General features: G+C 36.2%; 1 protein-coding gene and 1 pseudogene across 1 annotated transcript; one reads left to right on the forward strand and one right to left on the reverse strand.

Annotated features, from left to right (window-relative positions):
* The first annotated feature begins 505 nt into the window (after positions 1 to 505).
* Positions 506 to 1,738, forward strand: LOC127131051 (secreted RxLR effector protein 161-like). The gene is made up of 2 exons (XM_051059993.1): positions 506 to 621; positions 1,279 to 1,738. The coding sequence occupies exons 1-2, from the start codon at positions 506 to 508 to the stop codon at positions 1,736 to 1,738; spliced, it is 576 nt and encodes a 191-aa protein (XP_050915950.1).
* A 12,468-nt stretch (positions 1,739 to 14,206) lies between these two features.
* On the reverse strand, positions 14,207 to 20,253 carry LOC127131052 (putative F-box/LRR-repeat protein 9; annotated as a pseudogene).
* Positions 20,254 to 20,452: the final 199 nt, after the last annotated feature.

Consider the following 20,452-nt stretch of genomic DNA (forward strand, 5'->3'; position numbering starts at 1 on the left):
TCAAAATGGTTTCCTTTGACTTTTTAGGTTATTAGGGACTAGATGACTTATATGGTTTCCGAATATGTTAAGGTTAGTTAAAAATAAAAAGAGAATGTGGTTAAAATTTAGGGTACGACACTTATCTAACAAATTAAGATACAAATCATTTTTCAATCGAAGTAAAATCACTTCTTTGTAGTAGACCGACACAAATGGAACCATATCTAATGTCCATGACATGTTCGTGTGGCTCTTAGCAAAATTCACTGTGAAGTCATGTCATTGGTTGATTACATGAAGTAATATAGGCAGATAATTAGATCAAGGTTTGAATGTGGCATTGAGAGGTTAGTCAACTACAAAGGTCACATTCAAAATCCAAATATTTGGTTGGAGACTTGTGCTAGATAGAGGAATCATTCAAAGCAATAGAGATAAAGTTTGTGTTCTTTGTTTTCTTGTAAATCAAACCTTATCACATCTCTTGTTTCATTGTCTTGTTAATAGAAGTGTTTGGAGCGCTATGGAGGAATGGATTGAGTTAGAAGTAGATAAGGATAAAGCTAGTTGGAAATGCTTCAACAAGCATAGGAGAAAATTGAAAAGAAAAACTATGAAAAATAAGGAGAGTTTCATATTGTTAGCAACATATTCGTGTGTTTTTATGAATGAAATATTTTTTTACTGAATTCTCGTCATTGGGGTGGATTATCCTTATATTGAATAAGAGTATCATTGTATTCTATTAATGAATTTGTTTATAAAATAAAATAAATGAGTGTTATACAAACTAGAGTAGTAAATATATTTTTATAAAATAAAAAATTTATATTTAAATAACCATTTTACATAACCTTATTATCTTATTTATTGCAGCATATTCTATAGTGACGTTTTTATTCTCCATATTTTATAAAAGCAAATAAATAACTTTTGTATGATATATTATTCATTGACTCTCTGAAATTTAAAGGTAGGAGACAAAATAAAATGTGCAAGGAATTTTTATACTTGTGTGTGTAAATAAGGAAGTCTTTGACTTGTGTGTTTGAGTAAGGAAGTTTTAAGTTTGTGTGTTTGAACAATAAAGTCTTGGACTTGTGTGTTTGAGTAACTAAGTCTCATACTTGTGTGTGTGAGCCAAGAAACCTCTTGCTTGTGTGTTTGAACAAATTGTAATCTTGTTTGATTATAGTGAAAATATCTTATAATTACAAGAGACTAGACTACTATCGATTCGTGAGAGGAATCAAGATAAGTATGTGTTTTATTCTTCTTTCTTATATTTTATATCAGTTGTCTATCTCTAAATAACTCAGATTCTATAACATTGCGTTTAAAATCTGACTTAAGAAAGAAAACGCCAACGCAATTCAACCTTCCTTCTCGTGTTTTTATCACCTTCAATCTTACCGTCACTAAACCAGATATTACATTTGCATTGAGTATTATGAGCCAATTTCCGAATGCTTCTTGCGATAGTCATTGGAACGCGGTTATTCAAAATTTCAGATATACAAAGAATGCACTAGGAAAATGGTTATTATATGAAGATAAAAGTGATGCAAAAATCATTTATTATTCAGATGCATACTGGGTCAGATCACCGTCGGATAGAAGATCCACTTCTGAATATTGTGTTCTTATTGGAGAAAATCTAATTGCATGGAGGAGCAAGAAACAAAACACAATTGCATTATCTGGTGCTGAAGCTGAATACAGTGTTATGGCAGTAGCCTCAAAGGAACTTGCATGACTTAAGAATTTGCTCTCAAAATTTAGGTTGGAAGACATTTAGGCCACAAAACTCATATGTGACAATCAAGCGAGACTCCACATTACATCCAATCCATTTTCCATGAGCGAACCAAACACATAAAAATAGACTGTCACTATGAAAGAGACAAGACACTGTCATGAGAAATAACCTTAGAGTTCATCGGATCTAAAGATCAATTGGCTAATATTCATAAAGTCTCTCACAAATTCTCAAATGAATTATAGTTATAACAAACTCGTATCATACAATATATACGATCCGACTTGAGGGAGAATGTTAAGAATCAGTTAGAAATCAATTAATAATAACGGATATTCAATTAATCATAAATATACTTAGATTATTCTCTATTGTGTATGATCATATTTGTATATAAATATACCATATTTGTCATCATACTCCACACGCCGATACACAATCACAACAAATTAGATATTAAACAAATAAATAAATACATAAAATTTAAAAAATTATGAAATTATTCTTAAATCACTTAACAACTTTTATATATAAAATATATTTAAATAACTATATTTAAATAACCATTTTACATAACCATTTTATTCTCCATATCTTATAAAAGCAAACGAACAACCCCTGTCTGATATATTCTTCATTTCCTGTCAAAGAAATTTAAAGGCTAGAAACAAATTGAAATGTGCTAGAAATCTTAAGAGTAACAACGTTCAAGTAAAATTTATATGCTTTGCAGCAACAAAATTATTTATCAACTTAACTGTTAATTTGAGCAGTAACAATGAAACCAAAGGCACCTCGGAACACACAACGATTTGGACAATGACTGTCCTTTGTGCATTCGCGAATTATTGGTAGAACATTGTCCTTTGTGCGTTTGTGAATCTCTACAAAGTCAAAAGTTTAAGATTATGGTTTATTGGTTTTCACTTTCAAATAATTCATATCATTGTATGTGAGAGAGAGAGGAGGTGAATATTTTAAAATGAAAGAAGAAAAATATATTTTTTTAAATTTTATATCAACAAAACCATATCGTTTAAGTATTATTAAATTTTAATTAAATTTAAGCATAATCAAATATTATTGGGAAGATTGAGAAAAAGGGACTTACTTATCCCTTCAGTAACTGCAAGAAGCAGAGAAGAAAATAGGATGAAAATATACACAAATTTGAGAATTTTAGCCATATTTTTACTGAATTGCATGTAATCAATGGACAAGTCTTTGATCATGTTATATTGTAAAATATTTAATATTCTATCAATGTCAACTAAACTTATTTTAGAAGTTAAATTATTATTAAATATTTCTTAAGTATATGCATGTGTCGTAGTTGTCCTTTGCTTATTCAGTTAATCACTTGACTCTTTTTTATCCACTTTTTCAGTTTACCTCTTTTAAGCCTTTTGTGTTAGACAAGGCCAAAATCCAAAAGAATGATGATGTAATTAGTTGTAGGAATACATCAAAATGAGGTAAGTACTATGTATTGATTACCATATAAAAAATGTAAATGATATTTTTTATTCAATGCACAAACTATAGTCCCAAAAATATATATTGAATAACGTGGAAATTTTAAATAAAAATAAAAGTAAATAATGATTGTTGTTTAATTTTACATTTGTCTTTTAATATGGACTTTTTTTAATATTTTGTTTTGTTGTTTTTATAAGACCTTTTTATATTTTCAAATGCTTTAAGTATTTTCGTTATCAATTAATTTTTAATTATGTTAAATATTGTCTTACAACTTAAAATAAATATTATGATAAGCACAAAAAGTAATTATTTTTTCTTGAAGTGCAACATTATAAAACAATTTCAATTAAAAGATTAATATAATTAGGATGATGCTAACGCACTCTTTAAAATTTTCAACAAAAAAACTATTATTTTTTAAATTAATTATTTTAATTTTAAATACATTGAATTCACACATTTTCAAAACGTTTAGTTTAGGGTTCTTTAAATAATACAGGTGATAATTAATGAAGATGAATATTCTGTTGAATATTAGTTGACATGAGTTGTTATTTAGCATTTACTTAGACAGATCGTTACTATCAATTATTGATTTCCTCTATTAAGAGTGAATCCTTTATTTAGCCTTAGATTGATTTACTGCCTTAAATAGGTCCGTTGATTGTCTCTTGTACAACTATATATTGCTTGTCATTGTATACAGAATATTAAGAAATTGAATAGAAACATTACAGTAGTTTCTGTCATTTCTATATGGCATCAGAGCATGATTCTGATTCAGAGAATAAAAATGAGAAAAAGGTGGAGAGGAACAATGCCTCCAACGAAACAAAAACACCTTCAGCTATCACAAATACATCACCGTATTACCTCAGTCCCTCTGACAATCCAGGAACGCCACTTGTGGCTGCGACGCTTAAAGGCGAGAACTACCGCAATTGGGCACGTTCCATGAGGATGACACTTCACGCAAAAAAACAAGTTGGGTTTCATCGATGCAGCGATCAAGAAACCTAGGAGAACAAATCCAGATTTCTACAATTGGGAGAGAGCCGATTCAATGGTCATGGCGTGGATAATTAATGTTGTAGATCCAGTTTTGCATGGAAGCGTCTCTCATGCATCAACTGCAAGAAATATATGGGAGGATCTGGAAGAGAGATTTGCTCAAACTAACGCTCCAAGAATCCACCAGTTATGGCGAATGTTGTGTTTAATGGAGCATGAACCAAACATGACTGTGACAGAATATTACACCAAGTTCAAAAGTCTTCTTGATGGGCTAGGTGAGTTACAGCCACTTCCGGAGGGTACCTGCGGCACATCTAAAGAGATTCTGAAGAGAGAGGAAAGCCAACATGTGCACCTCTTCCTTGGAAGTCTAAACAATGAGCGATTTGAGCATGTTAAGGCAACCATGTTGAACACCGAACCTTTGCCTTCGCTACGACGGGTCTTCAATCATGTCATCAGAGAAGAGGCCAGGATCACAAGTGAAAGAGATAAGATGGTCGCAGTCAAGGGAGAATCAGGAGGATCTGCCTTTTATGCTCCAAATCAGAATAGGCTAAGAAGAGATGGACAAAAGCCAAAATGTGATCATTGTGGCAAAGTTGGTCACACCAAGGCGGGTTGCTTTGAGATTACAGGTTATCCGAAAAACTGGGGCACGCGAAGGATGCAACGTTATCCAAGAGACAATGGAGGACAACCCAGAGCTCACCATGCACATGTTACTGAAGATAAAAAAGAATAGAAAGAAACAGTGCAGGGGTGAGCGTTGCATGGTTCGCGTGTGATGCACCATGGCTCTTTTGATGCTGGTAATGATATGTTATGCAAGGATAAAAAATGGATCTTGGACAGTGGTGCATCACACCACATGACTCCTCTCTTATCCTTAATGACAGGGGTCACCAAGATTGAGAAACCTTTCTATATCACTGTTCCTATAGGGAATGCAGTGTTAGTAGAGGAAATGAGGATCATTGATCTTAGCAAAGACATATCTTTGCACAACGTTTTATTTGTGCTTGAGTTTGATTGCAATTTGATTTCAATCTGTCAATTGACTAGCGAATTAAATTGCTTTATAACTTATCATTCTAATCATTGTTTGATACAGGACCTTGTCACGAAGAAGAAGATTGGTTTAGGTGATGTACATGGTGGGGTTTACGTGCTGAGGCAACAAGTTCAAGGGCCAGCTTTCAAGGCTCATCATGAAAACGAAACTACTCTCTGGCATGCACGCATGGGACATCCCTCTTCTCAAGTCATGCAACGTATATCTCAGCTAGTGAATTTTAATTTCAAAAATAATGTAGTCCATTGTTGTGACATATGCCATAGATTAAAACAATGTAGACTTCCATTTCCTATTAGTTATAATAAAGCTAAGATATAACACTAACTCTCATAATGGCTGTCATTATTTTCTTACGATCGTTGATGATTATTCGCGTGGAACATGGGTATACTTGATGAAAGAAAAAACAGAAGTTCTAAAAATCTTGATAAATTTTCTCAACATGATAAGGACACAATATAATGGAAAGGTCAAGAGATTGCGTAGTGACAATGGGACAAAATTTACCAACCATGCTTTTCAAGAAATTCTTCACCAAGAAGGAATCCTACATGAAACTTCATGCGTAGGAATGCCCCAACAAAATGCAAGGGTGGAAAGGAAGCATAAACACATACTCAACATTGCACGAGCCTTGAGGTTCCAAGCTAACTTGCCCATCTCATTTTGGGGGGAATGTGTTTTGACAGCCACCTACCTAATCAATAGAATGCCTATAGTGGTTAATGATGGAATGACTCCATATGAGAAGTTATTTGGAAAACCTCCATCATATGAAGATATCAAGACTTTTGGGTGCTTGTGCTATGTTAAGAATTTAAGCAAACAGCGAGATAAGTTCGACTCTAGAGCAGAAAGGCGTGTCTTTGTGGGATACCCTAAGGGTCAAAAAGGTTGGACGATGTACAATCTAAGGACACGAGAAATTTATGTATTGAGAGATGTGGTGTTTTATGAGAATGTTTTTCCTTATGCATCACGAGAAAAAGGCAGCAATGGAGATGACCCTCCACCAATGTTGAAGAGGAAACTGCACCTACCCAAGATAGGCAGCATAACCAGAATGATTTCCTCACTCAATCAGCAGAAGATCAACAAGTTGTGGAAGTAAATTCTGATGAGGTTGATGTTGTCAAAGAACCTTATAATGAAGGAGAAAGTGATCTCACACACTTGGGGCCAAGGATCAGAAATCCACCTAAGCATCTGAATGACTATCATTGCTATTCGGTAGAGAAAACCCGCACATGTACATCGCCAAACTCGTCAACTTCTTCAGGTATGGTATATCATATATCAAATTATGTAAATTATGATGAGTTTTCATAAAAACATCAAGCTTATCTTGCAGCAATTGAAAGCATCGAGGAGCCACAATCATACAAGCAAGCAACTCGAACGCAAGAATGGAGGGATGCCATGTCACAAGAACTCAAGGCCTTAGAAGAAAATAAAACATGGGAGTTAGCAAGGCTTCCAAAAGGAAAGAAGGCAGTGGGTTGCAGATGGGTGTACAAGGTTAAGTACAAGTCATCCGGTGAAGTTGAGAAGTATAAAACCCGACTCGTAGCGAAGGGATACACACAAGTTGAAGAAGACGACTTCAATGAGACTTTTGCACCAGTCGCCAAGATGACAACCGTAATATGTTTACTTACTGTTGCAGTGGCAAAAGGATGGGAACTTCACCAAATGGATGTAAGCAATGCATTCCTACACGGAGAGTTAGATGAGGAGGTATATATGGAAGTACCACCAGGTTACAATGCTCTTAATGATGGCATGGTGTGTCGTTTAAGAAAGTCAGTATATGGTCTTAGGCAGGCCTCACGCAATTGGTACTCAAAGTTATCCCAAGCATTAGTGAGGTATGGTTTCCAGGAATGTGAAGCAGACCATAGCCTATTTACATACTCGTGTGAATCTGTTTTCATAGATGTGCTTATTTATGTTGATGATCTTATTGTGGCTGGGAATGATGCAAAATCATGTGTAAAATTCAAACAATATCTCAGCGAGTGTTTCCACATGAGAGACTTGGGAGGGCTGAAGTACTTCCTCGGTCTAGAACTGGTTCGTGGTCCCTCCTGATTGTTCATATGTCAAAGAAAGTATACCTTGGACATACTAAACGAATGTGGGATGCTAGCTTGCAACCTGCATCTCTGCCACTTGCACCAAATCATAAATTAGCATTGGATTCGAGTTTTTTATATGATAATCCTTCAAAGTACCGCAGATTGGTGGGCCGACTCATTTACCTCACAATCACTAGGCCATAGTTGACATACTCGGTGCATATTCTCAGCCGGTTCATGCAGGAACCTCACCGAGGGCATTGGGACGCAACAATGCTTGTCTTGAGATACTTAAAGTCTGCACCAGGGCAGGGCATTATCATCCCCAAAGACAATGATCTCAAGCTAGTTGCATATTTTGATTCCGATTATGCATCATATCCACTAACCAGGAGGTCAATATCGGGCTACCTAATGAAGTTGGGAGCAACTCCAATATCATGGAAAACCAAGAAACAGACTACCGTATCGAGATCCTCCAGTGAGGCGGAGTACAGAGCAATGGCACACGCCACAAGTGAAATCATATGGCTGCGAAGATTTCTCGCGCATTTGCAAGTGGAATTTGATTCTCCTACAATTCTACATTGCGATAATCAAGCTTCTATTCATTTAGCTTCCAACCCGGTCTTTCACGAAAGGACGAAGCATATTGAGGTGGATTGTCATTTTATTAGAGAATTCATCAGCAAGGGAGTTATATCTACTGCTCACATACCAACCAGATCACAACAAGCTGACACCTTCACAAAATCTTTAGGGACTAAGCAGTTTCAGGAGTTATCTATCAAGTTGGGATCTCACAACCCTCAACCTCCAACTTGAGCGGGAGTAATGAAGCTGAATATTCTGTTGAATATTAGTTGTCATGAGTTGTTACTTAGCATTTACTTAGACAGATTGTTAGTATCAATTATTGATTTCCTCTATTAAGAGTCAATCCTTTATTTAGCCTTAGATTGATTTACTGCCTTAAATAGGTCAGTTGATTGTCTCTTTTACAACTATATATTGCTTGTCATTGTATACAGAATATTAAGAAATTGAATAGAAACATTACAATAGTTTCTGTCATTTCTATAATAATAATAATCGTCATTTTTCAATGAAGTGTATCGGAAACTAGAGTGGACAAATAGGTGGGTTGGGTCAGATTAGGACTCAAATTTTCAATCTATCATAGGTGTTAAAGAGAGACCAATTTTTAACCATTTTCATTAAGGTTTCAACGGTTTGCAGTTGTTGGATTTTGTGTTTTTTTATTGGATTGTTTGGTGAATTTATTCAAACAAAAAAATCATTTAAAACTCAAAAATCAAGAAAAAAAATAGAAATTGCAGAAAGAATTTCAACCTAAAAAAATATGAACATTTACAAAGAGTTGATAGATGAAATAAGTTTTTTAAGATAAATAATGTGTGATATCTATATTTATCTTGTATTATTTTTTATTTCATTTATCATGTATTCTTTATTGAGAAAAAAACGAGGTTGTGATATCTATTTTACATGAAGTTAGATTTGATGAATAAGGTTTGAAGGTGTGTGTAGTGTTGATGATGCATGTCATCCATTTAGCTCAGAAGATGAATCTTATAGATTGATTAAAGGTCACAATAGAAAGAGTTGATTTGTTTGCATTTTCTTGCTCTTAGAAATGAGGATCGATAAGAAGAAAGATTGAAAGATCTGGGCAAAAAGAAATATTGAAAGAGAAAGATCTAGCAGAAAGAAAGATTGAAAAAGGAGATGAAATGAAAAGTTGAAAGAGATAAGAATCAGAGGAAGATGAAACAACTATGGTTAAGGATGAATAAAGAATGTTGTTGGTGTGTTGGTGTGTTGATGTGAAGAGAGAATCAGAAAACTGTGAACCCTAGACATGTGAGAGAATGACAAACCCAAATGAAAGTAAGGGTCTTTAGATTTTTTGTTTTTGGCCATGCCATGTGAGTGATTCCAGTCTAACCCATTATTAAACTAATAATTCATAATAAATAGTTATTGGGCCAGTCGGATTTGGTTTTCGATGAGCCCAAACCAACCATTTGAACTCGACCATTTAAACCCATATAAAACCAGTAATGATCAATTTGTTAACCCAAAAAATTGACCCACCCAAACCAAAAATGCATGGGCCTATTGGATAAGACAGTTTGGGCCGGTTCCTAAATTTTTGTCCAACCCTATCGAAAACTACATTTTACTTCCAAAATATTAGTAGTTTTTCACTTTATAAAAAGGATAGAATACGATATCATTAAATTACATTAGTAGTTGATGCAACTGCAAGTGCACGATTGTTTCTCGAAGTAATAAAATAGATATCGAACCATATTGAGCAATGGTTTAAGTATCAATGTATATCTTGATTCTGCGGGATTGAGAAACACTGTGTTTGGGTGAGATCTGAGTGTTTTGTAGAAGGTTGAAGATGAACGGAAACAGTAACCTGAGTGCTAAGATTTCAGTATTCGATGGAAAGAATTAGAATCGTTGGATGATTCAGATGTGTATGTTGTTTGGAGCTCAAGATGTTCTTGATCTCATCGACGACAATTATGTTCAGGTTGCACTTCCATAAAATGAAACAGATGCGCAAAGAAATGTTCAGTGTGATCTGAGGAAGAAGGATCAGAAGGCTCTATTCTATAACCATCAGTGTGTGGATGTGAACGTGTTTGAGAAAATTGTTGATTCGACGATGGAGAAATCTGCTCGGGACACACTGGTGTGGTGCTACATCGGTGATGCATCTGTGAAGAAGGTGAAGCTTCAGTCTCTATGTAAGAAGTATGAGAATCTCATCATGAAGAAGAATGAGAAGGTACCTGACTACATATCCAGAGTGATTATGATCACAAATGAGATGACGTCGTGTGGAGAAACTCTCTCTAAAGAAAGTATCATTGAGAAGGTACTTAGTTCTCTTACTCCTCAATTTGATTACATCATTGTAGCAATTGGACATTCTAAGGATCTGAGTACCATGAGAATAAAAGAGATGTAAAGAAGTCTAGAGGCGTAAGAGTTGTGTCTTACTGAAAGAACCTCTGAGAGAGAGGTAGAGTAGGATCTGAAAGCTTCTTTTGTCAAGAAGGACCAGAAGCAGTCTTGGTTAAAAGCCAGGAAAAGACATGATATGTCTCAAAAGTCAGAAACCTCAACTTCTGGGAGTTATAAGGGAAATGAGAAGTATGACAAGAGAAAAATTCAATGTTACTGTTGTAATAAGTTTGACCACTTCGCTGCAAATTATTGGTCAAACAAGGAGAAGAAATCAGAAGAAGCGAATATAGCCAGAAGTTATGATAATGAACATGTGTTATTAATGGCTTCCGATTCTAATAATGCGTCTCTAGAAGACTGGTTGTATATGGACACTGATTGTTCAAACCATCTTACTGGAAATAAGAAATGGCTGGTTGATTTTGACTCTAGGAATATGACCAATATCAGATGTGATGATGATAAATATCTGAATGTGGAAGGAATGGGGAATGTTAGAATGATTCTAAATAATGGAAAATCTGTGTTAATTCAGAATGTCTGGAATGTTCCTGGCATGAAGATCAATCTGATGAGTGTAAGTCAATTAATTGAAAATAGGTTTTCAGTTACCATGAAGGACAATCTTTTGAAGTTGTATGACTATAATCAGAAGCTGATTATGGAGTCAAAACAGGGAAGAAATTGAACATTCAAGGTGAATGCTAAAACTGCAGACTCTCTGAATGCCTTAGCGCAATAAATGTTGTGAAGGAAAGTGAGTTGTGGCACAAAAGATTTGGTTATTTGAACTTCAAAAGCTTAGGGCATTTGAATTCAAAGAAACTGGTATGTGGAATTCCTACAATTAAGAAACCAAAAAAGTCATGCAATGTGTGCATGAGAGGGAAGTAACCAAGACTCCCATTTGCCTCAGAAGTAGCTCCAATAGAAAAACATGCTTTGGGAGTAGTGCATTCTTATATGTGTGGACCATTTCCAAAACCTTCACTAGAAGGGAATAATACTTTGTGTCATTTTTGGATGAGTTCACAAGGATGACATGGGTATCCCTTATAAAGTTCAAATACAAGGTGTTTGCTGAATTTAAGAAATTCAGAATCAAAGCTGAGAATCAAAGTGGTCAGAAGCTAAAAGTTCTCAGAACTGATGGTGGAGTTGAGTATAACTCTACAGTGTTTAAGAAGTTCTGTGAGAAGAATGGCATTGAGCATGAAGTGATTGCTCTATATACTACTCAACACAATGGTCTTGCTGAAAGGAGAAGTCAAACTTTGCTTGATATGACAAGGAGCATGCTGGAGGAGAAGAAGCTTCCTAACACTTTGTGGGGAGAAGCTGTTGCCACTGCACCATATGTGCTCAATAGGTGTCCAACCAAGAAGTTGAAGGAAATTGTTCCTTTTGATAGGTGGATTGGAGATAAGCAAAGTGTGAGTCATTCCAGAGTATTTGGTTATGTATATTATAAACACGTTTCAGATGCTACTAGAAAGAAGCTGGATTATAGAAGCAAGGTGATATTACTGGTGGGGTATCATAATACAGGTTCTTATAAGCTTTATTTTCCATTCAATAATAAGGTTAAACTCAGCAGAGATGTTGTGAAAGAGTCAAAAGTATGGGATTGAAGCAAGTCTCAATCCAACTTCAGTGCAGAGTTAACTTCTGAAGATAATGATTCTGATTTTGAAGATGAGTTAGAGCCTGAAAATGATTCTGAGAGTGAGTTAGAATCAGAAGGCGAAATTGATTCTGAGGAAGAATCTGATTCTGATGGTGATTCAATTTTTGGTGATCCAGATTCTGATGGTGATTCAGATTCTGGTGGTAATCGAGATTCTGGGAATATTCCAAACTCCGAAGGTAGTCAGGCTTCTGAAGTCGCTACTTCTGGAGTTCCAGCAACTGATATTGTTCTAGAATCAGAAGGTTCTGAACAAGTTCAAAGGCTACAAAGAATCAGAAACATTCTAAGATAGTTTGAAAAGTTTGACATGCTGTAAGATACTGAAGTAGGTTCTGAAGTGGAAATTATTCAGTGTGCCATGTTAGTCGATTTTTAACCCGTGAGTACGAAAGAAGCTCTCAAGAAGAAAGTCTTGGAAGCTGATAGAACTTCTAAAGAATAAGAAATCCATCAGTGTGATATGGGTTTATAAGGTGAAGCTAAAGCCAGATGGATCAATGTGAAAACACAAAGCAAGGTTATTTGTGAGAGGTTTTCTGCAGAAACTGGGGTTAGATTACTTTGAAGTGTTTGCGCCTATAGCAATACATGAAAGAATCAGGCTTGTGATTGCTATAATTACTAACATGAATTGGCCTCTAATGCATTTAGACATGAAATCTTCATTTCTGAACGGTCCATTAGAAGAAGAGGCTTATGTGTCACAACCTCCTGGATTTGAGAAAAATAATTAGGAAAGGATGGTTACAGATTACACAAATCTTTGTATGGACTGAAGCAAGCCCCTAGAGCTTGGAATCTGAAAATTAATTCATTTTTCAAGAAGCATGGATTTCAGAAATGTGAGATGGAGTATGGTGTCTATGTTCAACATACTTCTAAAGGCAATATGATTCTGGTGTGTCTGTATGTTGATGATATATTGGTAACAGGAAGTTGTGAACATGAGATAGTTAAGTTCAAGAAAGAGCTAATGAATGAGTTTGAGATGACTGATCTAGGAAATATGGTTTATTTTATAGGGGTGGAGATTATGTACTTTGAGAAAGACATAATTTTACATCAGCTGAAATATGAACTTGAGCTTCTGAAGAGGTTTGAGCTGCTGAATTGTAAAGTTGTTGTCACACCTATTGATACAAATCAGAAATTGGATTCTGATTCTAATGGTGATGATGTATATGCGACAACGTTCAAGAAATTGGTAAGGTCTCTGAGGTATTTGTGTAATACCATACATGATATTTGCTATGCAGTGGGAATAGTGAGCAGGTTTATGAGTAAACTGAAGTGGTCTCATTACCAAGCTGATGTCAGATTTCTGAGGTATATAAAGGGAACTCTGAAGTATGGAGTTTTGTTCCCTTCTGGTGCTGAAACTTGCTCAGAACTTTTGAGTTACTCAGATTCTGATTGGTGTTGAGACAGAGTAGATATAAGAAGTACTTCTAACTTGTTTAAGTTTCTGGGAAGTCCTATTTCTTGGTGTTCCAAGAAGCAACCAGTTATTGCTTTATCAACCAGCGAAGCAGAATATATTTTAGGTGTTATGATTGCATGTCAAGCTGTGTGGCTTCTAAATTTACTGCAGGATCTGAAGATCAAAATAAACAAGCCTCTGAAGCTGATGATTGATAACAAGTCTACAATCAATCTCGCTAAGAACCCAGTGTTGTATGGGAGAAGCAAGCATATTGAGACTAAGTATCACTTTATGAGAAATCAGGTTCAGAATGGAGTGCTAGAAGTTATGCACTGTAGCACCCAAAAGAAGCTGGTAGATATTCTGACGAAGGCGATCAAGACTGGTCAATTTCTCCGCATGAAGGATGAAATTGGTGTTGTTAGTTTTGGTTAAGCTGAATATGAATTAAGGGATGATGTTAGAATTAATCCATATTTTCATACACTTGTTGATAAAGTTTGTTAGAGGGTATTTTAGTATTTCCATTTAGTACCACTTATATTTAAGCAAGTGAGTGGTGTGATCATTAATACCTTTATTCCTTTTGCATTGTGTGTGTGTGTGTGTGCATTTTATGTGTAACCATTTTAAGAATAGTGGAAGTTTGTTATTATTCTCTCTTCTCTCTCTTGTTCATTTTTCATTTTTATCACCTTGTACACCAGCATAAATGGTCCTCCCAAATTTGTAAATTTTTGATCTAACTATCCAACCTTTTCCAGAAGCTTTCACTGATATCAAGACTATCACATCCTTCAATGTTAAGAGATTCAAGAAGAGGACATTCATCAATAATGGCAAGCAACCGAACATTACTGATCCGGTTTCCATGAATATCAAGATGGCATAACCCAATCATTATTTTTGCAATAACAAATGTGTCATCGTCTTGCGTGAGACCGTTAAACAACATCCCATAAAATTTTAGTGATTTCAAAAAAGGGAAGCTTTGGCCAATAACTTCAAGAGTTTTATAAGATTGGAAGCCATGTCAAACGTGAACCTCCTCTAACAATGGATTTTTTTTTGCAACTTCACACCATCCTTTATCTGAAATTCTCTCATAAGAATCAAGTTTTATGCATCTTAAGTGGCTTTCCCTATATAAACTTTAGGTTATATGATAAGAGGAAAACACTTCAAAAAATACACTGTAGTAAATACATAAAAAAGAGAAATGCCCAAGTACTATAAGTACTAAAAAAGGAACCAATAATAGAAAGTGATAAACCAACGGGAAAAACACAACAACAACCAAAAAGGCAACATCAACCAAAGAAATAAAGAACAACAAAGGTAACCCGACAACCTCAAAAACTACAAGAGGACACCAACAATAGGAAGCCTACTCAATGAAGGAAGATACCAAGACCTGAACAACTCAACTAGTCGCACACACACCGAACAAAGCCATGCCGCTCCAAACAACTAAAACGGCTTAAGCACGAGAGTGGTTCTAAATCCAACTCCAACTCAAAAGTGTAGAGGGATGCCCATAAATCTGTTATAGAAATCATTTCTAAGAGGAGAGTTTGATCATGTCCCCCAACTATCTGAATATTACCTTCTTACCAGATAAGATAGAATCATTAGGACATTTTAAAATAGACTATAAAGAAACAAAAACAAACCTAGGTCTAAGTCTAACCAGACGCCCAAGGTCCAAAAAGACCTCCATGAGACTTATCAAATCCAAAGACAACATCGACTCCTACTCTAACCAACTAAAACATTAGCCAACAACCCAAAAAGTGCATACAAAGTTACCTAAGATCTTTGACATTGATGGAATTGTTAATATATTTCTACAACTGTAGTAGAAATAAAAAATTGAAACTTGATGGACATTCTAAGATTGTAGCAGAAGAATAAAACTTAAAACTTGAAAAGAAACAAACTTCATTAATCCCTTTGCCGAGAAACCTATGATTAAGTATAACAAAATATAATAAACAGAAAAAGAGAGAAGAAAAATATAATTACCTATCAGCAATGTATTTGAGAAGATGATTACCAGAACTTAGGTCAATGGCATATTGACAAAGTTTGACCAAATAATCAATATTTGTGTGTTGTTGAAGGTAGAGATGGGAAGCTCCCATGTGAATTTTTCTCCACATGAAATGGTCCTTGCAAAATTTCCACCAATAAGGACAATATTGCGAGCGATCTTAAGAATATCTATGGCTCCAAGCCATTGGAGTGGGGAAAGGATTCCCTCCGATGTGAATTTGACTGGTGGGGGAACAATCTATATCTACACCCTTAAAATTTCACATCATCATATTTCTTATATTTTTAAATTTTCAATATATGGTATAGATTTAACTCCACCATTAGTTCATGGGAGAGAATCCACTCCCGTTGGAGTGGGTTTGATACTACACCATTACTGCATGTGGCTACTCTTTTTTTTTTTACATGCATGCGCCACTGCATATGGCTAATCCTTTATTTTTTTACATGCATGCGCCAATTGCAGTGGCGCATGCTCCTACATTTGCATGCATGCGCCAATTGCAGTGGTGTCTATGTCTCCGTATTTTGTGTTTGAAGGCTTTGCGCCTACCTTTGCTTCCATGCCGATATCTAGCCCGATCATGTCTATGCCGCCGCCTGTTGTGCATACTTTACCTCGTGTAGAAGATACCATATATCATTCTGAGCCGTCTGAGGTCCCTGATGTGTATGAGCAGATGGAGGAGATGAAAGATCAATTCCTTGAGCTGCGAAAGGAGTTAAAAACATTGAGTGGTAAGGATCTGTTTGGGAAGAGTGCTGCGGAACTTTGTTTGGTTCCAAATGTCAAGATTCCGGTGAAATTCAAAGTGTCTGACTTTGAAAAATACAAAGGGAATACCTGTCCACTCAGTCATTTAGTGATGTACGCCAGAAAGATGGTTACACAAACCGATAATGATCAGCTTTTGATCCATTATTTTCAAGACAGTCTGATCGATGTCGTTCTGGGGTGGTACATGGGATTGGATAGTGCGAGCATCCGCAAATTCAATGATTTGGGTGAAGAATTCGTGAAGCAATATAAGTACAATGTTGATATGGCTCCAGATAGAGACCAGTTAAGATCATTGTCTCAGAAGGATAAAGAGACGTTCAAGGAGTGTGCTCAGAGATGCAGAGAGTTTGCTGCTCAGATTACCCCTCCTCTAGAGGAAAACGAGATGACCAAGATATTTCTCAAGACCCTGAGCTCATTTTACTATGAGCGGATAATTTCCAATGCCCCCCGTGATTTTACCGAGATGGTGAACATGGGGATGAGGCTCGAAGAAGGTGTATGAGAGGGACGATTATCTAGAGAGAAGGTGTCATCTAGCAAGAGGTATGGCAACAATTTCAGCAAGAATAAGGAGAGTGAAGCTAATGTAGTTTCAGTTGGGAGGCAAATAAGGCCACAAGTAAGAAGAAGTCAACCACCCTGTCAACACCATCATCAAGTATCATCAGTAATCCCAGTATTTTCAGCAAATCAGTCAACACTAATTCAACAACAACAACGTCAACAACAATAACCACAACAACAAACAAACACCTACAGCAACAACAATACCAACAATCATCAGCATTCAAATTTTAAGAGGAAGAAGGTCTCTTTTGACCCAATTCTGATGACATATGCAGAGCTATATCCGTCTTTGGTTCTCAAGAACCTGTTACAACCAAGAAATCCTCCGCAAATCCCTGAACCACTTCCATGGTGGTACAAACCAGAACTCCACTATGCTTTTCATCAAGGAGCCCCCTGACATGATATAGAGAATTGCTACCCCCTCAAGTATGAAGTTCAGAAGCTGGTAAAGAGTGGAATGATGTCCTTTGAGGACCGTGCACCGAATGTCAAAGCTAATCCATTGCCTACCCATGGAAATTCATCTGTTAATATGGTGGACGGTTGTCTAGGGGAGTTCAAGGTATTCGATGTACGCTTAATTAGAAGGTCCTTGGTGACGATGCACAAGGATATTTTCTTGGTTAGCGATTGTGAGCATGACCATGATAGTTGTGCTATCTGTAGTGTCAATCCTAGAGGTTGTATGGTTGTGAAGAGGAACATCCAGCGGTTGATGGATGAAGGCTTGATTCAGATTGTTCAAACTCGTTATATAGATGAAGATGTCAATGTTATAGTCTCTATCTTCAGAACTCCTGAGAAGGTGGTAATTCAGTATGACAGCAGCAGCAGTAGCAGCGTCAGCAATCGATCGGTATCTCCATTTGTAATATGGTTAGTGGGTCCAGTCCCGTATGCATCCGATAAAGTTGTTCCGTATCAGTACAATGCTACCATGTTGGAAAAAGGATTCCAAACATGGTAGCACGCTTGCATGGGCATGTACAAGCCCATGAAGCAACTCAATTAGGTCCCAATGCAAGTGAGGTTGAGTCTGAATGCGGATTGTGATGTAAGGCAAAAGTGTATTGATGTTTGAAGAATGATTCTTGCCAACTGATACAGCCATGTTCAGGCCATGCCCAGACCCCTCAAACCTTGTCCAAAATGGATGAATTTAGACTCTTTGGAAAGGTTTGATCAAGAGGAACAACTCTTATGTTGAACATTTTTCCATTTGGAGCTTGTATCATGATGAACTTTGAGGTGGAAGTTTGGAAATTTCAACATGTCAAAATATTTTCTAAGTGTTAAGCCATATGTTCAATTATTCCACCTTGGCTAACTTTTTATGTGAGCTTCAAATGAGAAAAGTGTCTTCATAAAAGTTGTAACTCTTTAAAAAACCTTCAAAGTGGTCACAAATTTGACCTTATTTGGATTTGGGATGAATGAGTTATGCATTTTTGAAGTTGAGGAAAATCATTTGTTGAATGGTATTGGTCCAAAATGACCTATAATGTATCCTCATATCACATACTCATAAAAGTTGATTTAGCTCTTCCTCAAAACGTCAAAGTTGAAGTAGTCACCTTGAATTTGATTTTATAACTTGGAAATATTTCATATCATAAAAATCGAGCAAGTTATGGCCTTGGGAAGTTGACTTTCAAATTAGGGTTTAGACAAAATGACCTATAATCTTTCAACATAAAAAATGACTTTCCAAGCAAAACTAGCTCTAGACCTCAACATGAAAGTTATTTGTAATGTAATTTATAGTAACGTTTCTCTTAGAATCATTTTCGTAGGATGAAAATTATAAGAGATAGGGTCTAGGGGAACCCAGTTTTGATCAGATGAATTCCTCTGGTCAACCACCATCAACCACCTTGCTAACTTGAAATCTTCTTGGCTTTTTGGACTCATGGGAGATCATATATGCATAATATGATGAATTTTGAAGTGTTCCTTGGAGTATTTGATCAATTAGTGAAGAAGCTTGTTGAAGAAGTTACTCAAGATACCCAGATAAACTAGGGTCTCCAAGGCAGACCAATTCCAAACTCTTGAAGAATGCTTGATCAAAATAACTTGTAAATATCATGGGGACTCATATACGATGCCTAGAGCCATTGTGGATCATTCCTTGATTGAGCTCTTAGCAATGAGGGTCTTAAACCCTAAATGTGAACTTGATGGATCAAAGGTGATCATGTGTCCTCCCTACAAAAGAGTTAGACAAATACAAAGACATATTTTTGGTATTTTGGTTAGTAAATGATAAAATACAAGTATGATACAATCACATGGTGCTTGGTGATCTCTCCCAAAACAAACCCAATGAATAAAAGGGGTAAGGAGGATGCCAATGTATGATCCCAATGCCAATGCATATAATGAGGATAACATGAGGGATCTTAGGGTCAAAATTGGGGTCTTATAGTTTATAGTAAACATTTTGATTTAAGCTAGCTTGGGCGGCTTACTGGTAGTTTGTGTATCAGCATAATCCCTAACATGTTTTATGCTTTAAAAATGCTAAATAGAGACAAGACAACATCATTTAATAAGCCCCAGATCACCGCCGACATTACCAATGTCGTATACAGGGTAACCGACAATTGTTTCTCGAACAGAAGAAAGTTGCCGTTTGCAATCTTCGGTTGTACTGCCATTCTACAATTTATGCTGATGAGTCTTAATCATGTGCACATGTGGCTTTTTGCAGATTATCATATCAGGAGCTTTGCAGTGGCGTTATGCTTGTAAGTTCTACCTTTGCAATTCAGACCGATGCGTCGACATATTCTAATGTTACTGTTATCGAATATTTGCAGGAATGCTTACTGCTGCTCGATCTTACACAGGAGCGGATCCCACACCTTCTTTTGGCTTCGTGTTCGAACTACTAGAGGCAATTGGGATTTAGGCAATCTATGCCCTTGTGAACTAGAACTTCTTAGCACTAGGAACAAAAATACCAAGTGCAAACAAAATGTGAGAATATCTTACGACAAAGAATTTACATCCTGCAGGATGCTCATAACACGGTGAACAACATTCAACATTCTTCCATTGTAAAACATATCAAAAGGAACAAGGGTATTATGATCAGGCACAAGACTAGCAACATGCTTTTTTATGTGTGGAATGAAGGCAAACGAGGTATTTGCTTTTGGTGAAGCATAAGCATCACTATTGACAAGGGTCCACTTGGGACCAACTTTGGCAAGCACGGCAGAACCATTGGATATAGCTGGTGCGGGAAGCTCTAACCGATTAAATGCTTGAGAGACTTTCTTCTTGGATCCTTGACTTGGTGGCAAGCTTTGATCGTGCATGTTTTGGAAGTGAAATGACTAGCCAAGAAAACATGAAGTGGGTTGGACAAAACACACAAACAAATGGCCAAATTTGATTTTTGAAGCATCATGGACAAATAGCAAACTCCAGGATCAAGATTGAATTTTAGATTAGAAATAGGATTGGGATTTATGGGGTTGAGTTGACTTTGGCCAAAGTTGACCAAAAAGTCAACTG

The sequence above is a fragment of the Lathyrus oleraceus genome, chromosome 3 (assembly GCF_024323335.1).
Source record: "Lathyrus oleraceus cultivar Zhongwan6 chromosome 3, CAAS_Psat_ZW6_1.0, whole genome shotgun sequence".
Classification (NCBI taxonomy): domain Eukaryota; kingdom Viridiplantae; phylum Streptophyta; class Magnoliopsida; order Fabales; family Fabaceae; genus Lathyrus; species Lathyrus oleraceus.

Excerpts from the sequence above, each read along its gene's own strand:
- LOC127131051 (XM_051059993.1), top strand. The coding sequence starts at position 506 with ATGGAGGAATGGATTGAGTTAGAAGTAGATAAGGATAAAGCTAGTTGG. Across the intron at positions 622-1,278 it reads AATAAGGAGAGTTTCATATT|TTGTCTATCTCTAAATAACT; the intron begins GTTAGCAACATA and ends ATTTTATATCAG.